At 41.9% G+C, this 27,796-nt stretch overlaps 2 protein-coding genes across 4 annotated transcripts; one reads left to right on the top strand and one right to left on the bottom strand.

Annotated features, from left to right (window-relative positions):
- On the bottom strand, positions 1 to 27,796 carry LOC121181927 (ELKS/Rab6-interacting/CAST family member 1-like). 3 transcript variants are annotated; one of them, XR_005894085.1, is made up of 21 exons: positions 27,640 to 27,796; positions 25,480 to 26,247; positions 25,151 to 25,339; positions 21,871 to 22,162; positions 21,140 to 21,267; positions 20,938 to 21,012; positions 20,701 to 20,856; positions 20,423 to 20,590; positions 20,010 to 20,177; positions 19,726 to 19,863; positions 19,468 to 19,608; positions 18,996 to 19,136; positions 18,665 to 18,858; positions 17,353 to 17,488; positions 17,141 to 17,272; positions 15,991 to 16,151; positions 15,641 to 15,788; positions 14,496 to 14,591; positions 13,166 to 13,351; positions 12,544 to 13,078; positions 1 to 10 (listed from the first exon to the last, which is right to left on the bottom strand). XR_005894085.1 is itself a non-coding variant. In XM_041038157.1 (20 exons), the coding sequence occupies exons 2-20, from the start codon at positions 26,023 to 26,025 to the stop codon at positions 12,941 to 12,943; spliced, it is 3,333 nt and encodes a 1,110-aa protein (XP_040894091.1). In that variant the 5' UTR covers positions 26,026 to 26,247; positions 27,640 to 27,796; the 3' UTR covers positions 10,133 to 12,940. The 3 variants fall into 3 exon arrangements, 2 of the variants coding, with proteins under 2 accessions (XP_040894091.1, XP_040894092.1); XM_041038157.1 differs by lacking the exon at positions 1 to 10 and having other exon boundaries at positions 10,133 to 13,078; XM_041038158.1 differs by lacking the exon at positions 1 to 10 and having other exon boundaries at positions 10,133 to 13,078; positions 17,359 to 17,488.
- Positions 6,778 to 9,398, top strand: LOC121181928 (F-box/LRR-repeat protein 14-like). The gene has a single exon (XM_041038159.1). The coding sequence runs from the start codon at positions 7,358 to 7,360 to the stop codon at positions 8,567 to 8,569; it is 1,212 nt and encodes a 403-aa protein (XP_040894093.1). The 5' UTR covers positions 6,778 to 7,357; the 3' UTR covers positions 8,570 to 9,398.

The raw sequence follows: 27,796 nt of genomic DNA, 5'->3' as shown, positions 1-27,796 counted from the left end.
ACACTACGCTCTGTTTGACATGTCATGTGAGTTCAGTCACTCAGAGAATGTGCACTGTATGAATGATGACCGGTCACACCTCACTAACTCTGAACACAGTGACAGGAGGTCGCAGTCACACAGAAGTAACTGTCTCCGGTCTGCGTGTGTGTGCGCATGTGTGTGTGTGATTTTTGTGTGTCCCTGCAAAAGTGTGTGAAACAGCACATATGTTAACCACAATGACAAGACATGACTCAACAGTTTCTATTATTCTGCAGTTTTTTTCTAAAAAACATCTGCATCCAAAGATTACACTTCAAATGAAATAAACATGAGACACTTAATGTTAATGTTTAAGTTACACCACAATCTTATCGCAAGTGAGTTTAGTTTCCGTTTAAATAAGAGATCAAACAAACATTGCTCTCTTATTCAGTACTTTCCAACAAATTCTAAGATAAACAAATGTAAACAGGTGGAGGCTTTCCAAGCTACTTTTCATTTGTCTTGTGTGTGTGTGTCTGTGTGTCTGTGCGTGTGTGTGTGTGTGGTGAGCTGTCAGAGGAGATCTGGTGAGAGTGGGCTAATTGGAGTTAATTCACCATCTGTCTGTGTGAGCCAGCAGACAGGGTCATTAGCAGAGACAAGTCCAGCCACAGGGGAGGCCGAGAGGGGGATCACCATCCCTCACTTTCTCTCCCTCTGTCTTTAGTTTTCCTTTCCTCCCCGTCTACCAAACCCTCTCTTTTCTCCACCTCCGTCCTTATGTCTGTTTGATCAGAACCGGAAATCAAATGTTTCAGATTTTGTGGTCCAAATTTCTTCCCTTTGCAAAGCACAGTCATACAAATACATTTTTAATTCTTTGCTCGACATGCTGATTAAGTTATAAGCAAAAGAGCGTTTGAAATGGTAATAAGCTGTGTGTGGAGAGCTCTTCTTGATTTCAGCGATTGTTTTGTCAGATCAGCACTGCCCTCTGCTGGTCAGGTGTGGGCCTGAGATCACAAAGCTGAACAGAGATAAATGAGACGGAAAGAAAGGACCGGTTATTTTCCTGTCCACCACAGGGGGAACAGAGTGTCTGCAAGTTGTCAAAAATCTGATGACATTTTCTTCAGTTGAGGAAAATTAACCAAGCCACAATCACTGCCTCCCCTCTAAGTCTGCTTTATGTAACATGCACCACAGTAAATCAAAGTGCTGTTGGTCACAGCTTAAGTCTTTATGCTGACAAGTTTTTCAGGCAGGTTTTTTCCTACACTTTTGTTGATTTGCTAGAAAATTAAATGATCTCTCAAAAAAAAACCTCACAAAAATAGGAGAATGTAAAACAGTCACAGACTGTATAAGACATGGACGTAGCACCCGTGACGTCACCCATTGGTTTCGGGGAGTCGGTTTTGTGACCAAAACATGGGCATTTGAGCTGCGCCATCTTGGATTTTAGTGGGAGTGTAGTTTCCATATTTGCCGGAGAGGCGGTTACTCTACGGGTCAGCCGGCCGTGAGCCCGGCCGCTTAGCTCGGAGCAACCAAGCTAGCCTAAGGCTAATCAGCTAGGCTAACAAGCTAAGCGGCAGCTACACGCAGCTACATCCACCACAGGACAGTCCGAGTCCGACACGACTAGCTCGACCTCGTACAACCGCGACACACAGCATACAACAGAGATCATAATGTTGCTGCTGTGTTTTAAACTTGACCGTTTCAGATAGAGAGGTTTTAGGTGGAGCTGCAGGGTTTGGTGGAGTTGTGGGGGGAAATTTATTTCTAGCCTATTATTTAACTGTGAAACAATCATTATTTCATATTAATAAAATATATTAAAACGTTAAAAACATTATTATTATTATTGTCATTATTATTGATGATAATAAAAAACAATGATAGTAATAATAATATATTAAAATGTTTAATATTTAATAATTACCGGCTTTCACCGCTGCCTCCACCCACTATCCACTTACAATTACAGCAGCACACTAACAGCAGCAGCCGCTTACTGACGGAGCTGCTCTGTCCATGCAATGTCGGACTTTTGAAACAGAAAAATGAGACGAAATAAAATTGTAGCCTAGTATTCCCGCAATAAACGGACTCAGAGCACGGAACACACCGCAACAGCGTTCCTCACATTAGCTGCTCCGGTCCTCAGCAGCGACCATAAATCGGCAATTAAGTCATAAGCCAGCGGCAAAATATGCTAATACATGCTAATTAGTGCAAACATCCAGGTAAAATAGTGAGAAATTTACTTACCGAAAAAACTGCAACACAGACTCCTTCCACGGTCGGTTAGTAGAGTCTACACTACAACAAGCCCTATATGTCACAAAAACCTATCCGAACACTGGCAAACAAACACGCACACTGCAGCCCCAGTGAACCGTTGGAGGTAGCCGGAGGCCTCTGGATGTAGCCGCCTAGCTCAGCCGATGCTTTAGCAAAGAGCTAACTGCCAGCGCCCTAATTTATGTAAGAATTTTAAGCCTAAATAACACTAAAACGGTTGTGGTACAAAAAAAAATTCACTAGAAACCAAAAACAGAAAATGTACCAAGCTGTAAATATGTTTTTTTTAGGGTGTAAAGTTGGCTATTTTAACATGGGGGTCAATGGAGAATTGCTCACTTCTGGAGCCACCCCCCAGCGGCAGCCGAGGAACTGCAGCTTTTTGAAGTGATCCTCACGGCTGAAACCTACAGCTCCCCCCTTGAAAACAATGCCAGATGTAACAATAAATTATAAACATTTAAAACGTGTAAAAAGCCTCATGAAATGGCTCTGTGGGCCTGTAGTTTGAGAATCCTGCTACACACCAAAACAAAAAGCAGAGTGAAAATATTCTAACACTGTACAATGACATACTAAGCTCACGTCCCGTGACAGTCAAAATTGGAGAAAACCAGGAGTTTTTGTCTGATATTGAACTGTATCATGAGTTCAGAACCTTTGCTGAACAGCCATATTACCTTTTTTTCTTCTTTTTACTTCCTGTATTTCTCCATTACTGATTGTCTTGTGAAGGAAAATGCCACAAAAAAATTTAAAGGTGCTTTTAAATTAACACCAGATTTTCAGACCATTAAATCAAAGCATGTCAGAAGGTTGAGTTTTGAGGCCTCCAGCCCAGACCGACCACGCAGGTTTGACTGATCTGTCTCCATGTGATGTACAGTCTGGAGGGTCAGTGTCAATGAAAATGGTGAAGAAGAGAGGGCGAGAAATTTAGAATTTGGTAGACAAATGGTCTTGGATGTTTTTAATCCAAGCATCCAACTGGCCCCTCTTACACAGAGGTAACAGGTTCATATCTGCCTTCAGTTCTCCTAAACTAGGCAGTGAACCTTGAGTGCAGAGTACAGACCAGTCTAGGTCCCTTTCTCCATCCCCGTGTGGTCGTGTGTACAATAATTTCCCCAGAATGAAACCCTTTGATAATCAAACTTTTCCATACCTATAATACTATGAACACACCAAACCAATCAAAGGCTAAACTAAACTCAGTGAAAAGTAAGACTCAAACCATTTTCTCCACTTGATAGTTAAACAATATTTGTCATGTACTTTGCCTTCGTGTATCTGAAACATTTTCATCTAAAGACACTAGATCCTTCTGTCCCGATTAGTGTTTCCATCTCTGCCATCTTCAAAGTGAAATACAGTACCAAGGCTTAAGATGGTCATGCTGGAAGCTGGAAATCAAAAACAGATTTTTAAAAACACAACAGGTTTGATCTGTGGCATTTTACAACCATTATCTCTTGCTCAACATCTCCTCTGTAGTTCTGATGGGGTTTGGTGCTCTCCTCTAGGGCATTTTGACAGAAGTTGATAATGGTAGGAAAAGGGCTCATTTGCTTCCGTGGCAGAAATAAAGTAAATGATGCCTGACACAACACCATTATAGATACTGTATGTGGTATTATGCACTGAATAAATGGAAATTTTGGCTCCTTTTAAACAAACTAAAACAGAAGCAACAAAGATGTTTATCATATTACATCTCTGGAAATTTAAATATAATAATATTTAGGATCTAAAATAATAAACCTAATAAGCACCCTAATAGGTAAAAATAATAACCCTGATTTATTTTTCTGCAGGTGGTCTCTGCTTCCATTAAGTTTCAGCATTATAGGTATGTATACCGTAAATAGCAGTTAAAACATGATCATCGTTCACTTTTTCACCATTTTCATGTTATTTAGATTTGTGGTGGTGTCCCCTTCTTTCTCATTTAATTACAGGAAAATGTTCTACATTTGTATTCACGTTGGTGTGTTATTCTTATCAAAAATCTGGATGGTTTCTGGCTTCGTGCTTCCTCTGTTGTTGGGCAGTTTCTGCCTGTTTGTGTCCTTGCAAAAGCTCTCACATGAAAAGCTGTGGAGACCTGTGAGGTGTAAGATATCTGGTGAAGGTTGGGGGAGCTCTGTGGAGGAGAATGATTCAGGGGCCCAGAGCAAGACAGAAGCCTTGAAACATGTCAGGAATAGTAGATATTTATTGTGTCATTGCCTCAAGTGAGCTGTTTTCAGGGGGCCCATGATTTCCAGCAGTGACCCTGGAGGTCGAAGGTGAGTCTGAGGTCAGATTCACTCACTAACTACATTAACTTCTCGTTGGTTGGTGCTGCTAGACAGACACATAACATGGGAGTTTAAACACCCAAGTAAACAAACTGACACTCAACAAAAACATATAACAGAGGTCATACTCATGGCAAAGTTATAAACTTTTTTCACCGCCAACATTTTGAAATGTCATCACAGGAAAACACAGGTTTCACTAATAACATTAACAATGATTTTGCTCATTTTCAAGTGACAGTGTGACAGTGAGGCAGGATGCACAATACCAGGATCCTGAAACTGGAGCAGCGAATTGGAATTCAGCTATCATTACTTTTATTATTTACACTTGTTCTTTTTCTACTCCTACTGTCTAGAAAATGTCTAATGCATTTTATTGTGCGTAAATGTGTTATTATTGTGTTCACCCTTTGTTTATCTGTTATTACTCTTGGTGTGTAAACAGTCTAATTCTTTGTGTGAGCATTCAGGAACCTGAATGCCTCTCTGCCTCGCTTGTCTCATCCACACTGAACCACTAACAATCACTGTAAAAGCACACGCTGTGTGTCCTCCCAGCAGGTAGAGGTGACCAAGTCAGTGAACACCTCGCTTCGGTAACTCTGGGCCTCCTGCCAGGTCAAAGACATTTATACCAAGTAGCGCTCAAGAGGGAGGCAGGTGACACAGCAGAGTCCTCTGAACAAAGGCATCTCTCTCTGGGTTGACCCTGAATGTGTGAGTATTTTATTATTTTTAGTATAAAGATTCATAGAGAGTGTTCTCAGCTGCACCTGGGGGATGAGGCAACCTCTCTGGTTGCCAGTGGTCCAGGAAAAGCTTCCAACAATAAATATAGTTACATGACCCCTGTTCTTAAACTTCTCCACAGGACAAAACATTGAGGACATTGTTTTCTCCAGAGACATCAATGCACTAAAATATTTAAGTTTCTAATCTTTTGCATGCAACCTCATTATGAATGGGATTTTTTTTCATGTCAAAATGATATAAACACATTATATCAGGGGTCAGTCAATGAAGTATCAGATGCAAGATAAAATATTGTGTACTGTGTGGTCGTCACATATTTTAATCAAGCCAAATATTTCTGTTAATGTTCTCAGTACTTAGGAATATGTAGCTGTCACCTGAAATCCTTTCACAGTGTAGGAGTGTGGAAAATCACACAACTGATGTGGGTGGAGGTCCTTTGGGATTTTCATCCCAAAATGTTTTTTTTTTTTTTTGTAAATGTATGCTTAAAAACAAGAACAAAAACACACTGTTAAAAATAAAAAAAAGTTGTATTTTCTGTTCATATACTTCGCTGACAAAATTATTCCAAAAACTGGGGTAAAACATAAAACATTTGGGAACAAAAGACAGTCTTTTAAACTGGTTGGTTTCAAAATAAGTTAGAAAAGGATGAGAATATTCAGAGAGGCGTCTCTTTGAGCTTCTTTTTCAAGTCTCCCCCCTGAAAGTGAGTAAACACTATCACAAATACAAACAGGCCACATCCCTTTTTTGTCAGCTCTAGAAATAGGTTATAAAGTCAGCTGAAATGTATACATTGTGTTTTGATTCTAAAAAGAATGATAATGTTGTGGTCTGAGTATATTTTGTCCACTGAAGTCCTTAAATGCTGATTACATTTTAATTAATGCATGTTCTAACAATAAATTAAAGGTGATGTTTTGGTGATATTTAGGTTTTAGGAAAGCACATGAACAGTAGTACTTTGCTCCTATATAGTAACTTAATGCACCTCCCAGACGATATACACTACAATCCAATATTCACAAATGGCCTGCATACAGACACTGTTTGTCCGGGTATTGTTGTATTGTTTGTATTTTTCTATTCACTTGCTCTGCACACAAAAGCTGTATAACTATGTGTTTATCTAATTGCTCTTGTCCATCCCTGCTGTACTATCTTTGTTTTTTTTCTTCCCTTACCAACAACTTATTTAAACCTGTTTTGTTACATAATCCGGCAAAAAGAAACCCATAAACAGCCATAACATCAATCAATAAACATACATAAACAAATATTATTGTTTTAATTTACACTTTAATTTTCTGTTTTTACAGCAGTGAAACGTTGGAGCCAGTTAACAACAGTAACGATTCTCATTACTTCCAGTAGGAGCCGCTGGTCAGTGTCTGAAACGGCTTTGAGCTACCAGAGTCGGTTTATTCATTAGTGGAGATCCGGGATGCTCCGACGCTGCTGGAAATGCCTCAGAAGGTAAAGGAGCCTGGCAGTCACCTTTGTACGAGAAAACTGCTCTGTAGCTGAAAGTTTCGACGAACAAAAAAAGTTGCCGGATACGCTCTGCGATGAGGGGGAAAGGAGAATAAGTTGTTTTGGACAGCTCGGACGAGGAGGTTGTTCGCCTTTGAAGCTCACAAGTTTAGACAGCTAACGCTAACGCTACGCCGACGTTAGCTGTTAGCGTTAGCCTAGCTCGCTAGGTAAATAGACTGCCTCTCGGAGTTTCCTGCTTCAGTGACCGCTTTGTCAATCCGAGAACGGTGCAGCTAGTATTCATTTTATACAACTATATCATTCATTTTAATAGCAAGCCTCGCTCCTGTGAGATGGGTGGATTTTTGCTAGGTTACACACAAAGCTAACTGGCTATAGCTAACCTGCTCGTATGCTAGCTGACATTAGCTAACGTTGCCGAGCCAGCCCGCAACTTCTGCAGGAGAGTTTCGGCGAGCTAACTACAACAGTATTCTCGCCCGCAAGCAACTTCTGCTGCTCAAAGCAGTCAACCTGCCGCCATGTTTGAAATGGAGACACATATATCGTGCCTTTTCCCGGAGATCCTGGCCATTATTTTCAGTTATCTGGACGTTAAAGACAAAGGAAGAGTAGCCCAAGTGTGCGCGGCCTGGAGAGACGCGTCCTACCACAAGTCTGTGTGGAGGGGGGTTGAAGCCAAGCTCCATCTGCGGCGAGCTAACCCGTCTCTGTTCCCCAGTCTGCAGACCAGAGGAATCAAAAAAGTTCAGATCCTCAGCCTTAGGCGAAGTCTGAGCTACGTTATTCAAGGGATGCCGCACATCGAAAGCCTTAATCTGTGTGGGTGCTTTAACCTGACAGACAACGGACTCGGACATGCCTTTGTGCAGGACATCCCATCACTGCGGGTGCTGAACCTCAGCCTTTGTAAACAGATCACAGACTCCAGCCTGGGCAGGATTGCCCAGTACCTCAAAAACCTGGAGGTGCTTGAACTCGGGGGATGCAGCAATATCACAAACACGGGCCTGTTGCTCATTGCCTGGGGCTTGCACAGACTCAAGAGCCTTAACCTGCGCAGCTGCAGGCATGTGTCCGATGTGGGCATCGGTCACCTGTCCGGCATGACCCGCAGTGCTGCGGAGGGCTGCCTGTCTCTGGAGAAGCTAACCTTGCAGGACTGCCAGAAGCTGACAGATCTTTCTCTCAAACATGTCTCAAAGGGCCTGAACAAGCTTAAAGTGCTCAACCTCAGCTTCTGTGGAGGGATATCGGATGCAGGGATGATTCATCTGTCACATATGACCCACCTGTGCAGCCTGAACCTGCGGTCCTGTGATAACATCAGTGACACAGGGATAATGCATCTGGCCATGGGCTCCCTCCGGCTGTCTGGACTTGACGTCTCCTTCTGTGATAAGATTGGGGACCAGAGCCTGGCATACATCGCCCAGGGCTTGTATCAGCTCAAGTCCCTCTCGCTATGTTCCTGCCATATCAGCGATGATGGCATTAACAGGATGGTACGCCAGATGCACGAACTTAAGACTCTCAACATTGGACAGTGCGTGAGGATCACGGACAAGGGGTTGGAGTTGATAGCTGACCACCTGACCCAGCTGACAGGAATTGATCTGTACGGTTGTACTAAGATCACCAAAAGGGGTCTTGAGAGGATAACACAGCTCCCGTGCCTTAAAGTGTTAAACCTGGGACTGTGGCAGATGACTGAGAGTGAGAGAGTGAGGTGAAAAGTTATCCTGTCTAGTATACATGTGTTTCATTGTGTATAGTGCTCAGTTTCTTAATTTTACCTTCTATACTGTGACTAAAAACAAGGAGAGGGACTCAGCATTGATCACTGGAATATTGTTCACCTCCGCTGCAATATCCATTTTTACTCTGACTTTGTTTCAGTTGTGTGCTCTCTTTTGAGGTGCATTGTTTAATCTCAGCCAGTGTACAGTTCTTACTATCTAGCTACCTCACCCATCAAACACAGGAGTGCCTACCATCGCTGAATACTAGATTACATGGCATATTTTTGTGACTCACATACCAATGGAGATTTTGATATTTAAGAAAAATCTCATTGCAGAATAATAGGTAGGCATTTTAACTCTTAACACAGAGGCTGGATTATCTTGGATTGAAGTTTTGATAGAATGTTGTTGTTTTTTTTTTATTTTGGCTGATGTATTTTTTACTTGTATAACCAATATTTTTTGTACTGAATGACTGTTGACAAAATTGTACTTCAAATTGAAGTGGGTGGATCACTCCTGTCTGTCCTTGTTTACCTATGTATAGTTGGCTATGTTTCGTATTCCTGAGGAAATAAGTATGTATCAGATGTTCCAGTATGCTACTCTGTCAAAGGTTCATCAGCACGACTACAGTAAGGCGTAGTAATTAACAGCTGCCAAGGCTATATGCAATACCTTAAACTGTTCATCAGTGGTTTTTCTCCTGAGGAGCTTCCAGCGATAGTGTCAGAGTATTTGTTTAAAAAAAGTAGTAATTTAAGATTGTTTTATATTCATACAGTAGTGATATTTATGAATAAAGATGGCAAATATGTTTCAGTCTTGTCAGTTTTTGTGTAATTTGTAAGTTTTACCAACTACTATGTGATTTATAATACTAACATTTTGTAAGATTTTAGCAGTTCAGTGCTCCATTTGAAATATCTTTCAGTATTTAGTAAGTCTAAAGTCTTACTAGCTATGTTTGTTGAGTGTATGCTGCACAAGATAATTAGAAGATGAAATCTAGAGTAAATTATGTAATTAAGAAGGAGATTATCATCTTAATCATTTCACAGCAGGTAATAGCAATTATTAATACCTCATATTTTACCAGCTTGTGCCCCTGAGGGGTATTCACACCTCAAACACATTTAACTGTTATTTAAACATTGGATAATATTTGAGTCATTATGATGAATGAAAAAAAGGTGTATTGCATAAAATGTATGTACACATGGAGAAGTATCCACGGTGTAGCTGACACTGGTCTCTGATTGGGCAATCAAAATGAGAAATTAAACGATAAATTAACATCACAAATGTGCAGGTCTATGGCCAGTTAATCGGGGTAGAATTTGAATTCCACAGTGCTCTTCCTGGAAAAGCCAAAGTATTTGCACTGGATAAATGTGGGTTTAAAAACTTTATTTTGACACCAACACCATAGAGTCATATTATACCATTCAGTCTGAAAAGGTGGTTCAGTCTGAAACTACCAGATGTAACATCAAGTTTTTCTTTTACCTTAAAGTTTTTTGAAAAAAAAAAATGCAAGAAACACGAAAACAAGGCTTATAATTTATTTATTTACATACATACAAAATCCAAATAACTCACAAACATGTCTGTGTTGCTTTCTTTTTACACAGTTTGGTTCTTAACACGAACAGACAGAAGGCAGTACATTTTTTATACAAATGCAAAAGAAAAACAAATACCATGAACTTGACAGAAGCCCCTTTAATCAGCTCTGTGTTCCTCAATAAGGAGTCGAGAAAAAGAGATGACGAGACATTAAGGCAAGGGCAGGGACACACAGGCCAAAGTAAAGGAAATAAAACAATTGGGGGAAAAAAAGCCTTCATCCTTCTCTGAAACCAGTGATGAAAGGTAAAGGGGTTTGGAACAGAAAGAAATTAACCTTTGCTCAGAGACATGTACAAGTACAAAGCAAGCATCCAACCAACATCTGTTAGTGCTGTTAGTCCACTTTGAAAACCCACCCACCCAAATTTATCTGTAAATCAACCACACAGAAGTTTGTGAGAAAACTCCACCTATCTTTAAATGTATACTGACGCAGTGTTTCACTGTTTTGTTCTGTAACAATATGTTCCTCCTATAACAGCAGGAGGACAATGATGGTTGGAGACCATTTTTTTCCCCCACCCATCAGGCTCAACCTGCCTTTGACATCAACCATGACAGAACAGGTAAGAAGAAATGAAAAGAAAAAAAAAAGACAACAACACTGGAATCTCAGGATAATACATTTACATCACCATGTGGTGAAAATATATTTTAAAAAATGACAATTAGAAATAAATGCAAGAAAAGTACTCTCCCATCACACAGTCACGGTTTGAAAACATTTGTAGTTCACACGTTGTTTTGACACAAAAGTTGTTTTTTTTTGACACTTCTTTCCTCAGTTTCTGCTGAGGGCGCTAACTCGATGGTCTTTTTGTTCAGAGCAGCTCGCTCTTCAAGATTCTGTGCAAACATTCAATGCATATCCATACAGTAAACATTTTTATATATATGTATTATATTTATATATATATCTCTATAGAACATGACTTTCCGCAAGTTATGGCAGTACTGTCACACACACACATTTTGTCCTGAAGACAAAATTAGACACAAAAGACAACTGCACTGCTTTTAACTTTTCTGATTTTTTTTTTTTGTTTAAAAGAACGCACAACACCTTCCACTTAATTACCTTTATTCAGTCACTGTACGTGTTAAATTATCACGTTATTTACAAACTGATCTAAAAAGTCAAAATCTGCTGAAAAGTGACTTTCATTTCCTGTAAATGTAGATGCACTTAGTAATTAAAAACCTCAGCCCTGAAGATTTCAAAAGATACGATAAAGGAGGCATCACTTACATTTGTAAGTGACCTGAAAAACACAAGAAAAAAGGGCATCGCTTGTATTCTTCAGTGATTCAGTCGGCAAACTAAATATCAGGTGGGCTTTACGTAACATGTATAGAAACTTTGGATGAGACTGAATGATCAGTGGATCAGATCAAAAATTCCCTACATCATGCCTTAGCACCAATATTACAGAGGAATAAGTATCCCTGCATTAGGTCCAGTACTGATCTCTGTGCATGCTCCAAGGCCACTAGAACGTTCTCAAAAGAAACATTGCATACCTCATAAACAAGTGGACGTTGTGTGCAAAACCCATCTAAAAATTAATATGTCACCAAGAATAAAAGCTATATTATTTTTTTTCTCCTCTCTCTCATCCGTTGAAAACTTAAGTCTAACTAGATTCTGATCTTTGATCTGTGTCAAAGGTCAGGCCTTGGTCCCCCCTCTCATGCCAATGACCCAGCCACAGGTGACACAGAAAAATGTACCTACAATCTAATCCTGGCTACGTGGACAGATCTGCAGCTCGGAGCCATTTGGAGAACATGCTGCATTTATTTGGTTAAAAAGTGATACTCGGCCACCGGCAGCTGTATTTCTAACTAGTGACTGGGATTCAACCCAGTACTTAGGGAACACTGACTTAAATACAAAACAAGCATCTACATGGCTCCTTGGTTTACACCCTGAACTCAGCTCCTCTCTGTTCCCCTCTAGATGTAGCAGCTCCCCAGTTCTCCAAGACAGAAAGTGCTTTCCTGCCCCATGTGAGGAATACATATACCCCTTTAAACTTTAAAGATTTGTGAGAGGAATCTAAGCGGTAAAGGACTGAGATAGAAATGAGTGAGGTAACTGTGCTTGATCTGGCAATTCCTGCTGTGAATGAAGCCGTCTAGGGAGAGGAAGGTTGGCAGTATACTCCAAGACTTTGTGCGGAAGTTTGCTTCTTTCATCTGAAATCTTTTTTCTCCCAACGCACCTGTCCCAGACTTACAGGTGTGTAATGATATTTTTGCAAGTATCCTAGGAGCAAAAATCTAATTTGGTGTGTTCACAAACGCAAAAGGGTAAACGTCTGACTAACCTTCCGTAGGCTGTTGACATATGTACGTTCATTCTTCTCTTCCCACTGTTACTCCACCATCTGCTATGGCCATCGTTAAACAAGTAATCTGATATTTGCTCAAAGTGGCATGTTTAACGGCGCTTTGATAGACTTTGTGAACATCCCTAATTCGATTATCGCAGGCCTGACATTAGAGAGACACATGAGACAGGAAAGCACTCAGGGATCATGAAGGTTTGTTCCAGGGTGGACGAGGGGAACAAAGAAGTAGAGCTCAGTGGGTTGAGATAACGCCCCCGCTTTTTTCCTTCCTTCCTTCCAGGAGCCTCATTAGGTGGAGGTAGGGGCACCTGGGCTCAGCTACAGCTTATGTGAAGACCAGGAGTCAGCTGGGTTGTGTCTGAGGTCAGAGTTGTCAGCATGACTCCTCCAGGGCATTGACAACCTGCTCCAGGATATCAGGGCAGTAGTCTGCGATCTGCTGGAGAACAGAGTTGGCGTATTCCTGTAGCTCTCCGCTCTCCTTCTCACACACCTCCAGCTCCCGCTCCAACTGGAGGGAAGAGAGCATGAATTAGTTTCATTTTTAACTGCATGTTAATCCAACCATCAACAACAGTCTGTATTGTTCCTCCACTACCTGTTCGACATTCATCTTCTGGAGCTCTTCCTCCCAGTCTTCGGGGTCGCTGTGGTGGTAGTGAGAGGGCGGCGTGAGCTGGCTGAGGATGCTGGGGTCCCGGTCATGGCAGAGGTCTGTCAGGTGGGCGATGTAGAGCTTGAGCTTACTGCGGTTCTGGGACAAGGCTAGAAGAGGGGGTATCATCTGCCGGGTGGGAGGGAGGGGAAGAGAGGGTGAGGCAGAAAAGAAAGACAAATGAGAGAAATGAATAAGTGGAGGGAAAGAGTAAGGGATTACACAGTAACAAAAGAGGAGCTATGCTCCCATTTCAGTGGTCGAACAATGACAGACCCAAGCACAAGACACCATTTGCATGACAACAAAAAAAACAACAACTTTTTTTTCATGAGAGAAAAACAGCACATCATCATCTGCATGCAAGCTTATGAACCCAACACCATCTCGCGTTAGAGCCCACCTTCTCGGATACATTATTTACATATGTATGCTTGTTATTTACGTATGTGTAGCACAACAAAGTGTCTTACAAAGGAACTTACTCCACCACTGATTAAGTCAAGATTAAAACCGTCATCCAATGCAACACCTGTTTGTGTGAGTCGAAATGTGAGCAGCTATTCATTAGCGTCAGAGCACTGGCATGCAAAGCTAAGATGCTTTGGTTTGAGGCGATGAGACTGAGCCAGGATCAAAATCATCTCATCCTCTTAGCTTGTGCATGCAAACACACACACAAACACACACCACTGATCCCTATCCCATAAGCCACTAAAAAAGCAATAAGTGAACAGTGTTAAAGCACGGTACGAGAGGTGAGAACTGCTCTCACAGAAAGACAAAGCAATGATGACAATGACCATCAATGTTAAGAAGAGTGACGTGATGAAAAGAAAACCACAAAATGGAAGACAAGCAAACATGCTGCAGAGTAACGATGAAGAAAGGTGCAACAGGTCTGGTTTTTCACACGAGCTCACCCTTCTGAACAAAATGGCTGAGAGAGAGAGGGGGAGGGCAAAAGGTTGGCTACGCCCAAATACCCTCCTCATCATCCTGTTAGCCACAAGGTAAGCCAATCGCAGCATTAGAAAGGAACATTTGGTTAGTGCGTTTACAGACCCAAAAAAAAAGAAAGGTAAAAGGACAAAAAGAAAATTTCCATTTCAATATTATGGTTCCATTTGGACAGCAGGCATCAGTTTAAACTTCTTTATGAAAGAACATTTAACATTACCTTGTTAACCAATCAGTTGCAGAATTTCTAGAGAAGCTGTGTTAAGGATGAAATACAGACATGACCCAGCTGACTGGTGGTTAGGTAAGCTACCTGATCTGGAGAGGGTTTGTGATTTGTCTGGTCAGGGGTCGTCTTCAGATGGTCATCTTCATAGTTGTCTGCCATCAGCTTCATCCTGTTCTGAGTCTGTAAATTAAAGACAGAAATGATAAAAACAGAATTAAAAAGAAAAAAAAAGTTTCTGTTCTGACTGATGAAGAAGCAGGTAGAAAGAACAGGAGAGTGATGTGATAGCAAGGGACATGATTGATTCTAATGCTTGGTTAGAAAATTTATACTTTTTTTATATGGCTTATTTTAGTAGGTTTGGCCATCGGTCTGATCAATTTTAACAACATTTTACCCTCTTCTGAAATCTGGGGGAGTGGTGATATCCAATAATTGTGTCCAGCAGCACAAGCACTCAGATAATCATATGGTGTCATGTCAACAAAAGTTTTCCTGTAACTTTTTGAACTTTTGGCTAAGGGCTGGTAAACAGAGAAAATAACTGATAAACAATCATTCATCATACTGGCAAAAATATGTCATACACTTTATAGATGATTAAGTCATTCTACTCATTTTCACTCGTGCTGTGTGATTCAAATTTTAAATTTATATGTTGTTTTAGCTCCTATATAATCAATCTAATTTAAGATAACTTTCAACAAAAATTACAGAAAGACTGCACAAGGTTAAAACTGTTGTTTGGAGCCAGCATAAAGAGAGTCTGATTGAAATGGAGCCATTATTTTACTTTTCTTTCACTGGCTTGTAGTTAGAGAGTGTGTATGGAGGTCAGCAGGGAAAGAGGAAATCTGTTTACATCCAGGGACTTCCAATATTGCCAACAGAAAAAAAAAAGTTCCCACTGGGACAGATAATCCTCAGGGGTTTTTATACCAAAGACAAATTTTACTGGTATTTGGCTTGTAATTTTGCAGCATGCCTGGTGGTTAAACAAACTGTTGTTAGTGGAAAGTCCCACTGGCAGCCAGTGTCTGTTTCCTCTAGCAGGACACTGAATCCCCGTGCTCTGTCCTCTACTGGTGAACATGTCACGTGTGAGACATGTAGGGAAAACGCGAAAGAAAAATAACATGAACGTGTCTGGCGATCATGGCGAGGCTCAAACTGCTGTGATGTCTCAGTCGTGTATTCGACTTGGTGGACAGCAGAAGACCCCTCCCCACCTGCTGCTTGAGCTGTTGCACCAGTCTGTCCTTCTCCCGCTTCAGCAGAGAAACTTCATCCTGGGTCTTCTTCTTCTTGGAGGAGGACAGCTCCAGAAGGGCGATGTTAGCATCCTTTTCGCTGATAGCAGCCAAAAGCGCCTCCTGCCTGTTAGGTGGGGATGAAACAACATGGCATTTAACCACACAAGTAAATAGCTCAATTTTCATTTATAATTCATGGCACAAAAATCATCCTGCCAGCTGGGGGAGGCCAGAATTGGATGACATTTTACAAGATGAAGGCAGCAATCAATAATCCTGAGTCTATTCTAACCAACTGCATGTGTATCTGTGCACATGTGTCTTACTTCATCTCCAGCACCTCCTCCAGGTGTTTCCTGCGCTCAGCTCGCAGGGTTGTGAGGTGTGCCTCTTTCTCACACAGAGACTGCTGGGTGGAGGCCAGCTTGGCCCTCATAGACTCAAGCTCCTGCTTCACCTTCTCCATGGCTCCCAGCAGCTCCTCCATCTGGGAACACACACACACATATACACAAATATTCAATCATGAAGAGAGTAAGAACAAGATATATCTAAATCCATCAGTGAAAGCACAGGGTTTTTTTCAAGAAGACTTTTTTTGCCAGTGTGAAGTGCTCTAATAAGAGGCAGGGGCAGAATTCATGTGGGGTTTTGGGAAGGACTAATGTTAAGCTATAACACAGATACCATTAAACCACAGCACTAAATTTAATTTACCTGTTGTTTACTTAAAAAGGCTCAAGTGTTCCTCTGTTTCATAACAACTTATACTTTAATCACAATTGACTGAAGGAAAGGGTGAATAATTCATCCCCAAATCAATTTTACTGGGACTTTCATGTGTGAACTAACCAATTAATAAGCATGATTTATAAGCAGACAACAGGTAAACAAAATAACAGAAAAATTACACGGACTGGAAACAACAGCAACACTTTGCAAAGACACTCAGTCCAACAACAGTCAAACTCAAATGCCCCGAAAATAACAAATCTTCACAAAAATGTTTATGGCAGGGCTGTTGTATGGGAATGAATGCATTGCAGAGATGTTGCTGTTACTGTGTCCACCCCATGCAAGCGTTGTTGCTCTCTGATGGAGGTCACACGTACAGGGCTCATACCTTAGACCACTTAAAGTGGGCGAGGTTGGACTCATGCATTGGTTTGAGTGAGTGCTTCTGAGAGGCAGTGTGTAGCAGAGAGAAAACAAGAGAAAATGACAAGCAAAGATAAAAGAACTGAGAAAGAGGAGCAGGCCAGAGGCGAGAAGAGGAGGGAGGTGAAGAAGAATGAGAAACACCACTATGGCAGCAAAAAGATGAGGGAGAAAGAATCTCAGTATACGCAGGTGTTTTGATTTATCTGTATTCAGATGTGTTTAGATATGCATGTACTGTGGATGTGAGCCTGTGGCTTTATTATTGCTATGCCATGATCCTGTGTGTTTTGTTGGGGGAGGGGGGAGTTTGTGTACCTGTTTCTCCTGCAGTGACCTGGCTGCCTCCTCCTGCGCAAGCACCATCTCTCGCTCAGCGGTGATCTGAACGCTCTCTCTCAGGGCCTCCTCCAGCTCCTCTATACGCTCCGACTTCTGACGCAGAGTGTCCTTTGGAACAGAAGACGTCAAATTGCTGTTTGTCAGTGCCAGAAAATGAAGACGACTCTGCAGGGCACACAGAGCCTTACCTTTACCTGTTGGGAGGTCTCGGACAGGTTGTCCTCCCTCTTCCTAGCCTCCTCCATGAGTCGAGCATTCCTGCTTTTCTCCACCTGCTCCTTGTGCTTCAGGGACGCCACCTTCTTCGTCTGGTCCTTCATTTGCCTAAAAGGACACCATGAGATACACAGGTGAATTTACATGCTCTGTACATGTACAAGTCAGTATATGGCCCCCACTTGACAAATAAATCTAACATTTATCATTCCAAATGAAGAGATATGATCCAATGAAAAGCTACCATTTTAAAAACACAGAATGACGTTTAGCCTTATGTAGCCTTACAGACTTGCTTTGCCAAGATTTTCGACAGCCCTGCAAGGAGTCAATCTCAGATTTGGCTCAGGGTGAAAGACAGAACAATAAGGAGGCAAAAGAGGAAAAATGAGCATGAGCAGGGGTAGGACAAAAGAAAAGGAGTTCAATATGTCAGGACAAGGCAATTGCTTGCGGCCCCACATGGTATGGAGAGGCAAGAGGTAAAAAGAAACAAAAGGAGAGAAATGCGAGAGGAAAACAAAGAGTAAAAAGATGTCAGGGGGAGAGAGAGGGAGAGAGAAAGAGCAAATACTAACCTGGAGGCCAAACTGGTGGGGTGAGAGATTTCCGGTGTAAAGACAAGAAAGCAGTAAAGAGAAAAACAGACTCAGACCAGGAAGATGGGCAAATATGAAGAAAAAAGAGGGGAACAGGACAGACTTCATACATGTCAGCTCTAGGATTATTCAGTGTCTTTGACTCTGATGTCACAAGGCCACACAATTCACAAAAGACAACAATCATGGTAACACTACGTAAAAGACAGCTTGCTTATTGCCAGTTACTGTTGCTCTACCTACCACCATTAGGACAGCTAATAACATTCACCACATCAGCTTTCAAAGCAATGCCGCTAAAATGCCAAATGGCAGGTGGCCAAATTACACTAAAATCCACCATTTAATGTGGCGGGGGCAACAGTCTCCACGGTGAATCAATTAAGAGGAACAGTGACCAGCAGAGACAAAAGAGCTGTGCTGAAAGATCAGCTGTCGAACAATACAAAAAAACAGCACAGAAAAGATTCAATCATTCAAAACCTCTGTGACACAGACACAACAAAATCTGTACATTGTGAACATTAAAGACAATACTTATCTCAGGGTTAACAATCAGAAACCCACTGTGCACGAGAGTGACATTCATTAGCTACTAAATAGTTAACAGCAAAGATTGAACAAACATTGCAGAGTCAGATGTCCACACCTTTCAGGTTTACTTCACATGCACGTTTCCACCCACCTCTCCAGCTCACTGATCTTTTTATCTTTGTCATTCTTCTCATTCTCCATTTCCCGAAGGATCTCCAGCAGGCGGTCCACCTCAGCCTGGGCCTTCCCAGAATCCTCTTTGTGGCGGGCCACTTCCTGCTCGAGGTTCTTAATGCGCTCGGCCAGCTCGGTGTTAGCCTGAGCCTCCAGGGCTGCATTTTGAGCCTGACGGAGGACAAGATGCTGGTTAGAAATCAGCTGCAGTCCTTTCAGGGTTAGTGATGGTAGAAGTGAACTAAATAGGATCATGTTGTGTTGAGCCTGTCACATCCTGACTGTTTGTTCTATGTGATGTATCTTACTCTCTTAAGCTGGTTCTCGAGTTTGAGGCACTCCTCCTTCTTCTGCTCCAAGGTGATCTCCAGACTCTTGAGTTTTGAGTCCTTTTTCAGCCCTGAGGAGGCCAGGGATGATGCATGCTCCTTCAGGTCCAACAGTGAGGTCTTCACACACACACACACACACACACACACACACACACACACACACACACACACACACACACACACACACACACACACACACACACACACACACACACACACACACACACACACAGACATATACATATATGCAGCATAAGTATAAAATATAGATGTACCTGTTCCAGCTCATCAAACTACCAGAACATGGGACTGGGGCGACTGAAAATGCATTAGCTGTAATACTGGCATCCATGACTCATTGCAAAAGTGACTAATGTGGAAAAAAAACACAGCATACAAGAGTTTGCCTGTCTTTGTGTGAGCTTGTGTTACTGAATCTGTTTCTCACCTCTCTGTCTGACAGGTCTCCCTGCAGTAAGCTCAGCCTCTCCTTCAGCTCTTTCAGTTCCTTCTTGGTACAGTCAAGCTCCTCTGTCTTCTCCCGGTCGTCTCTGTCTCGCTGCTCTTTTAGACGCTCAATGATGCGCTCCTAGGTGTGAAGGGAGAGAAAACAAACACATGCTGCCTTCACAAACATAACGCAAATAAGTACAAATTCCTATTTGCTAAGGCACCAGTCACTGAGTCTGGGAAGTCATAAATTCACCTTTTCTGCAAGAGACTCCTCCAGTGTGGTGAGAGCGGTGTCAGTGTTGGAAGTGTCTGCCTGCAAAGATTTTACTCTCTCCTTCAGGCTGCTCATCTGCTTCTCCTTGTCCCTCAGCTGCTCCTGTAGGTTCTCAATCTGCAGAGCAAACAAACAAAAACCAGTCAAAATAAACATCAACCACAGGACACGTACTGCGACATGATGGATGCATTTTGTGGCCATTTCACATAATAAGCCCAACACAAGATCTTCTTAATGGTTGTTAGTCACAGTTAAATCACCTTCTTCTGTAGCACATTGACTTTTCGCTCCTTAACCTCCAGCATGTCCTTGAGGTCGTGGATTTCCCCATTGAGTGTACCCTTCTCTTCTGACATTTCTTGGATCTGCTTGCTCTTCTTATTCAGAGTTGCCTCTTTTTCCTCCAAGCGCAGGCGTAAGGCATCGACCTGGCCAGGAAAAGGCGGACAGTTTACAACAGCCACAAACCGTAACTGTGTCCTGCTAACAAGTTCAAAGTGGAAAACCTTTCTTGACGTATGGTAAATGCTGTGCTTTTGTTAGTAGTATTATCAGTCCAAAGCGGGAGGAAGTCTCTGACCTGACTGCACAAAGTATGCACCCTTGAACTTACTGTTTGCCTATTCTAAAGTTCTTTGGGCATATAGAGCATAAAGATATGTATCTGCTGTACCTCTGTCTGTAAGATGGCAGCTCGCTGTTCCTTAGCAGTGAGAGACTCCTTGAGGACTTCGATGTGCTGCTTGCTGTCTGAGAACTGGTTGGTGAGTGTCTCCAGCTTGGTTTGCAAACCAAGCAGCTCAGTGTCCTTCCTGGAGAGGTCCTGCTTCACCTGCTCCATCTGATAAGGAAAAAGCAGAGGAGGAAAACAAGAAAGAGGGAAAGATTGAGATATATGGACATATAAATCTATAGACATCTATATTTATATGCATTGTGTTTATCTCTTACCTTGTTCTTCATGAACTTGGTGTGGCTGCGGTAAACCTCCATCTGCTTCATCTCCTCCTGACGCTCCTCGCAGCTCAGAAGACCATTGGATTTCAGCATTAGCAGCTCCTCCTCCATGTCCCTCAGGCTCCGCTCCATTGAGTTGATTTTTGCATCCTGGTTAATGAAGAGGAGTTAATACACATAGCATGCACAAGTGTGACAGAACACATACATAATAACTGTTTAAATCCTCACCTTCATGTCGATAACAGTCTGTAAAGCCTTAGTTTTGGTGGACTCTGGGGTTCCCTCGTACCTACGGTGCAGCTCCTGTTGAGTCAAAAGAAGAAGTATGTTTCTTGTATGGATAAACTACATTACCTATGTGATGTTTCAGACAATAAATGGTAAAAAAAATAAATAAATAAAAGAAAGAAAGAAAAATACTGGACATTACCTCTCGTAATGCAGTGATCTCTCTGTCTCTCTGGTCCAATAAACTCTCAAGGTGATGCCTGTGCATCTCTGCATCAGCCAGTCTCCTGGTCCGCTCCTGGTCCTCCTCTGATGCCTTGGCAGATGGCCCTGACAAAGCAAACATAACAATCTGGTTACCATGACGAAGGTAGTGAGAAGACATTTATGTAGTTGAAACATTAAGTCTTTATAAGAGTCAAGCGGAGCATAATAAGTCATGTGTTTAACTCAGAGAGGCTAACACAGGAGCTGAGACCAAATAACCAAACAGCAAAAGCACACAGAATTAAAGTTATTTAAAAATAGGTATTTTGTATGTATGTAAAACATTTTCTGGGGTAAGAGACACCTATGCAAGGGTGTCTTCATGAAGCCCTCAAATGTTTGTAGCCTCAGAAGCATGCTTGGGTTTTTAAAGCATGCATTGTGGTCAGTTTATAGAGAAAACAAACCCATATTTGGCCAGCAGGGGAGAGAGCTTGGGAACAAGTGAGCAGCAACCACAGCTGCTTAAAGTGATAGCCAGAGTCCCAAAACCTACTGAGACCCAAAATGTTTGTGGAGGAAACCTCTTATATCAACTCAACAGGAGAACCCCTTTATATACTGTTGTTGTTGCTTTTTTTTTTTTTTAAGATAGAGACTCTGTTGGCCAGTAGAAGAAAACCTGTAAACCCGGTGCTCTGCTATACCCCTGAGGCTCAAAACTACCTTTGCTCTGCAACATCTCCAGAAGTTTCTTGATGGATTCGTCTCTAGCTCCCAGGGTTTGCTTTTGAGTGTCAATCCTCAGCTCCATCTCCTCCAGCGTCTTTCTGAGTAAGAAGAGCTCTTTGGCCTGCCTCTCATGCTCGGCCTGTAGCCGCCGGTAGTTCTCTTCTGTAGGTTCAGATGTCAGGGCCAGGTCCCGGCCTTGGGTGGCGGGATCTTGCTGAAGCAGCTGGTTGAGGTCCCTTTGGATCCTCAGCTCATCCTGAAGAGCCTGAACAGTCATCTGGAGATGCTAGAGACAAATAAGAGACACACATGCATTTGTTAACATTCATCTGTTCTTCCCTCTGTTTGAAAGCCTTTATTACAAAAGGATTTACACAGGGGTAGATGAGGTAAAGAAATACATTGATTATTTAAATGATCGCGGGGCTGCAACCAGCCCACTTTATGGAATGGATCCTGACATAGTATTGTATTACGCCCTGTTAAAAATCAGCCTCTAATCATGATTGAAAATTCAGCAGTGCCCTGACAGATGTACCCCCAACAGCCAGGCTTTGACAGTGTTACATTTCATGCTCAGACAAATACAAGTGGTGAAACACAATCGGCCCAGTATAGTATTGCATTGTTTGTGGCATCTGACGCCACGGACACTTGGCAGGGCTGCTCTGAGACAGTAGCACAAGGCTGTGTTACACTCTGGTCTGAACCAGCTGTGAGCGTTTTCAGACGACAGAACAAAGAGAGAAGTCAGTGTCTGCCTTCGTTTCTCTCTGTCCTCCTCTTCCAGCCCCCTCCCTTTCCTTCCTTTGTCATTCTCTCCTTCTCCCTCTACCGGCACACACTATTCTCCTCCTCACACACTATTTATCTACCTTGCCTCCTCTCACCCTATCTCTTCCCTCCAACTCTCTCACCTCTCTTCTCACTAACCCTCCCTTTCCATCACCCTCTCTACCCCGTGACTAAGGCTGACTCACTGCTGTGACTGCACAGATCCACCCTCCAATATACACACAGTCAGATGCATGCACGGACAAGCACGGAAACACACACACACACACACACCTTCTCCCTTCCCCTCCCATATTCTCACTCTCTCTTTGCCTGAGGAGAGATAACAGTCAGGCATTTGAGAGAGCACAAAGCATAGGAGATGTGATACACTAAATGAACTGATATAAACAGTAAGTCACAGCTGGTAAGGACACAGTGCACACAAAACCAAACCCCTGTTATGAGAGCATCCACACCGCTGGACAAACTGTATGAAAGTCAAAATGTTAAAGATGCTCTGTGTTTGATTTTTCTCTATTCTCCCTATCTTAACATTAAAATCTTATATGTGTTGCACTATCATCACTACTACTATGAATCAGTTCATAAAACATCATTAGCATTTCACAACAACCTATGATAAATGGGATTTTTATTCATGTGGCAAAGAGTACTTAGCAAGAAATAAATGATGATTATTAGATGAGTACCTGACCTTTTTTTTTTTGGTAAACGGGAAAAGGAAGTTGATATCCATTTCACATTATTACACACTAGGTAATGGTGTGTAATAGACAATGACAGAGAGAAATGCTTTGTAGTTTGAATTTGGAAACAGTGTGGCCAGTGTGCATATCAGTATAGCAAGCACAAAAACACAACAAAATGACACCCACACGTAAATGTAAACATACAACTGCAGATGCACAGTCAGTTGGACCTATGTTCAATGAGGGAATGCAGTTTAACTGAAGCTGTAATTAACCAAATGCCTTTGAGAATGTGTGTGTGTGTGTCTGTGCTTTCTGCTGCATGTGTGCCAGCGTGGGAGGTGGAGGCTGACATATGAAAGCAGACATCTTTAAATTACAGCACCCACTAATTTGCCCTGCGCTAGTCGGGCATTACTGGGAATTAGTCCACAGTGTGATTCTGTGACTCAGCAGGAGTGAAAACAGCAAATTATACAGGTCTGCCCAGCCATTAAGAATCACAACAAAACAAAGACTATTTCTGTTCATTAGGGAAACTTAATTTGCACAATGCCCACAACATACTGTGGGTTTTAAAAATAGCTCTTGTGAATGTATTTATTCACTTATTATCTGCTAAATGTGTGCAGGTTGACACGGACTCACAAGCAAGGAAGTGGTCTCAAATTTTGCTAAGCCTGTGTCTCTATACTTTAGATCCACAGCCAAGGAAGAGAAGATTGACACAGAAGAAATTACAGGAATTACAAGGCCTTTGAAAATGTAGGGTTTCCACACTTGACATCAGGAATGAAGAAGCCAGTTGGATGAATGGCAACACATATTAAACTCTATAATAGCAAGTCCAGTAGACTGTTGTATACTTTATTTTGACAGGTACTAGAAGCGACACTGTGAGGACTAGAATTTTCAAACCCAGTTAAAAAAAACTGGAATGAAAGAGGAGCTTATAAAAACGTGTAATCTTTTAAAAGAAATCAAAACAGTCAACAACAAGTCACATACATACAGTATGGGTATACATTCTCTTGCTTGCGTTTTTCTTCCATCTAAACGTCCACCTTCAGCACGTTTATTCATACTGAGTGATTATTTTGTATCCATGAGAAAATATGATAAAAGTGTTGAAAGTGAATTCTGTAGATTTGGTATGGATTCATCTGGTTTTTGGTCATTTGACTTCAATGCATGGTACAACAGCCTGTGTCCAAAACTTATGATAATCCAGATGAGAACCTTAAGTCCCATATTGCTGAAAGGCACATAAATAGCATACTAAATCAAAAGTGCTATTCACAAGTGTTCCTTTGTTACTGCTACTCATGATCGAAGATTTTTCTTAAGATCACTCTTAAAATTATTTCTTATTTTCTGCAGTGGTTAAACTACCACACATATACCTAGTTTTAGATTTGCACTCCACATTTTTATCCTGTTCACCACATCCAGCGATTTCTGAAACATACAGAGATGCTAAAGCTGCCATTAGACTTACGGCCGCTTTCATCTATTAAGCATGAGCATATAGCTGCGTATAAGAGGATTAACTAGATGTTCAAAAACTGCCTCTAACCTATGCAGAGAGGGGAGAAAGCGAGAGAGAAACATGATTGTACTAAAGCTGACACACAGTGTGATATGCAATTCTCCAGTCAAACATGTTTGATCCAGGCAGATCGATGACCGTTCAAACAGAGAAAAATTAGTTGATGAGATCAGAAACAGGAAATCTAAAACAAATTCATCTAAGCAGTCTATTCAAAATAATATAAGGGAACACTCACCTGTGCTTCATCTTGAATGACACGATATTGTTCCTTCCAAACAGCAATCTTAGAAACCTCATCTTTCCTGAGAGCTCGCTCCTTCTTTAATTCTGGGCTCCAGAAGGTCTTGATAGAATTCATGGAGGAACTGAGCTTGCTCTCCTTAACTTCCACTTCCCGCCGCAGCATCTCATTCTCACGCAGAACCTGAGAAAGCAGGATAAAGCAGTAGCACATAAATATTGGGCACCTATATATGGTCTGCCAAACTTACCAAGACAGCCTTGAATATTGCCACATCCCTCATAGAGAAATTCTGCAAAATGGGAGAAATATTAGCAAAATACCTCTTTAAGTTGGGCCTGCAGGTCAAGTATGGTGTTGTCTCTGGCCTGCCTCAGAGAATGAGGAACAGTGGAGGCCATGTGATGGTCCCCAAATGCTAAAGCATCACCTGCCATCATGCCTGCTGGCAACACAGCATTGGCAGGCACTGAGGTGGAGATGTTGGGAGTGCTAGCAGCCACCACCCCACCACTGCTGCCCCTTGAGCCATATGTCACCCTTTGTCTCCCCATGGTTGTCATTGTCCCACCGCTTTTGGGAAGGTGGTCACCTGCCATGGCAACCTCATTGTCACTCAGGTACATAGGGCCTGAGGTGGCATACGCAGCATTGAGGGACTGGATGTTCTCCATTGAAAGCGTCTTGCCTCCTGCTCCTCCAGGTCCCCCTCCACTGCCTCCAGTACTGTTGGTACGACGGTGTCCCATCCGAGGAGAGCGGGGAAGGCGAGGAGAACGGCCAGATCCCTGATTACCAGTACCACCTCCATCTCTTCCTCCACTATGGTTGGCATCCCCCCTGCCAACAGAGCGGGCACTACCATACATCTTCTGCTATATAGAAGAACGGAGCTAACTGCAAAACTGATTTATGACCTCAAGTGTCCGTTATATTCTTGCTGAATTTGGGGCTGTGACTTTCAACAATTGTGTGAAAATGTGATGGTGACCCTGCTTCAACTGGAGACAGTCGGCACAATGTTCATGATAAAAAATAAGCCTTTCCTCTTCCAGCAGGAGCTATCCAGTGTTACAAATTATGACACCAATCTGCAAAGAAAACATAGGTGTTCACCGTAAATTGCACAGCAAGAGCATACATAAATCAGCTATTATAATATAATACTGCAGCTGGATGAATGTTAATTGACAAAGTACTATCTAAACTCAACTAAATCATCATCAAACTGTGGGAACTCTAAATGAAAAAAACTGGTAGTTTCATTATGCAGTCTAGAGTCCACTGAGTGTCACTGAAGGAGTCTCTATCTATCTCCTCCAAATGAGATGATATGATATTACATTTCATTTTTGGTTCACTTTATAACATTTAGCACTATGAGAATGAGTAGGGATTCCTACCCTGAATTTAGGTTTCACTGTCTTTCACTGGATTCCTTCCTGCAGTACAGTTATGTAATTGTATAAAGTCATGTTGAAGAACAAAAATTATTCTCAGCTGGTGTCCCTTCACACAGACTCATTCCTAATCAGCCAATTACATCTTAAGGACATAAATGTGGAAAAGTTTTGGAGCCACTGATTTAGCTTTATGCTCACCAAAGGTTAATTGAACGTTGTAACTGTTAAAGTAAGTCGAGTTTTAGTCTAACGTTACGAGTTAACCTTAAAGTAGCTCTTTTTTATTTATTTTTTTATAAACACATGCATCTGACTGTTCAGGTTTGTGCTCTGTTTTAAATTTTGAGTTTAACTGAATTTCCACCACAGCCATTTAACTAGGCAGTCTGCGTGGCCTTGCTAGCAGCTAACGTTACGTTAACATACCGGCTAACAGTAACGGCTGACATCTCTACCTTTAAGTACATGTTATCCCTAAATCGTTGTCGTTTTGCTTCAGACGTCTGTAAATATATTGTGTCTGAAGACTAAATCTTGGACCTCTGAATCATTTTCCAACGTGCTGACGCTGTGGATTAAAACTAGCAAGGGAAGCAAAGGGGATTGTCCATGGTGGACATTGTAAGGAGAAAAAAAAATCTCCCGGCTTGTAAAAATGAATACAAATGGAAGTAATAACCTCCCGGACAGACAGCTAGATGGCTGATGTGATAAGTTCATTAAATGTGGTGTCAAACTGTGACACATTAAACCAGAATTGAAGCATTTTGTACAAACCTAACGACACCGTACAGGGTCTGCTTTGGAGACACCCATATCAAACCATACCCATTTTCCTCCTCCACTACTGAGCGGATTTTCATTTTAAGCTACGGTTTTCTTCATTCAGAGCTTCACAAACACATGACGAGTCCAGTAAACATCAAGGATAGACATAAAATATCAAATGTACATAACGTTTAGCGTTAGCTCGCCGTGACATATGGAGGCTAGTCCATCCAATTTATGTGGTCAAGCAGAACCTCTGTTTTTTCTCGCTAACACAATAGCCAGTGGTGAAAACCTCTCCAAACAAACTACCTTTCTCGTTGTCTGATGGAACTCGAACCGGTGCCAGTGCTGAATCCTCTGTCAAATGGATAGAAATCAGCTGCAAAAACGGTCATTTTATGTTAATTACTCGATAGATGTCTATCTGATTTTCCCATCTTTTTTACCAGCAGTACCAGCGGCTCAG

This window comes from Toxotes jaculatrix, chromosome 5 (genome assembly GCF_017976425.1).
Source record: "Toxotes jaculatrix isolate fToxJac2 chromosome 5, fToxJac2.pri, whole genome shotgun sequence".
Taxonomy (NCBI): domain Eukaryota; kingdom Metazoa; phylum Chordata; class Actinopteri; family Toxotidae; genus Toxotes; species Toxotes jaculatrix.
Note: the sequence above shows the minus strand (reverse complement) of the source record. Positions and strands in the feature narration are given on the sequence as shown.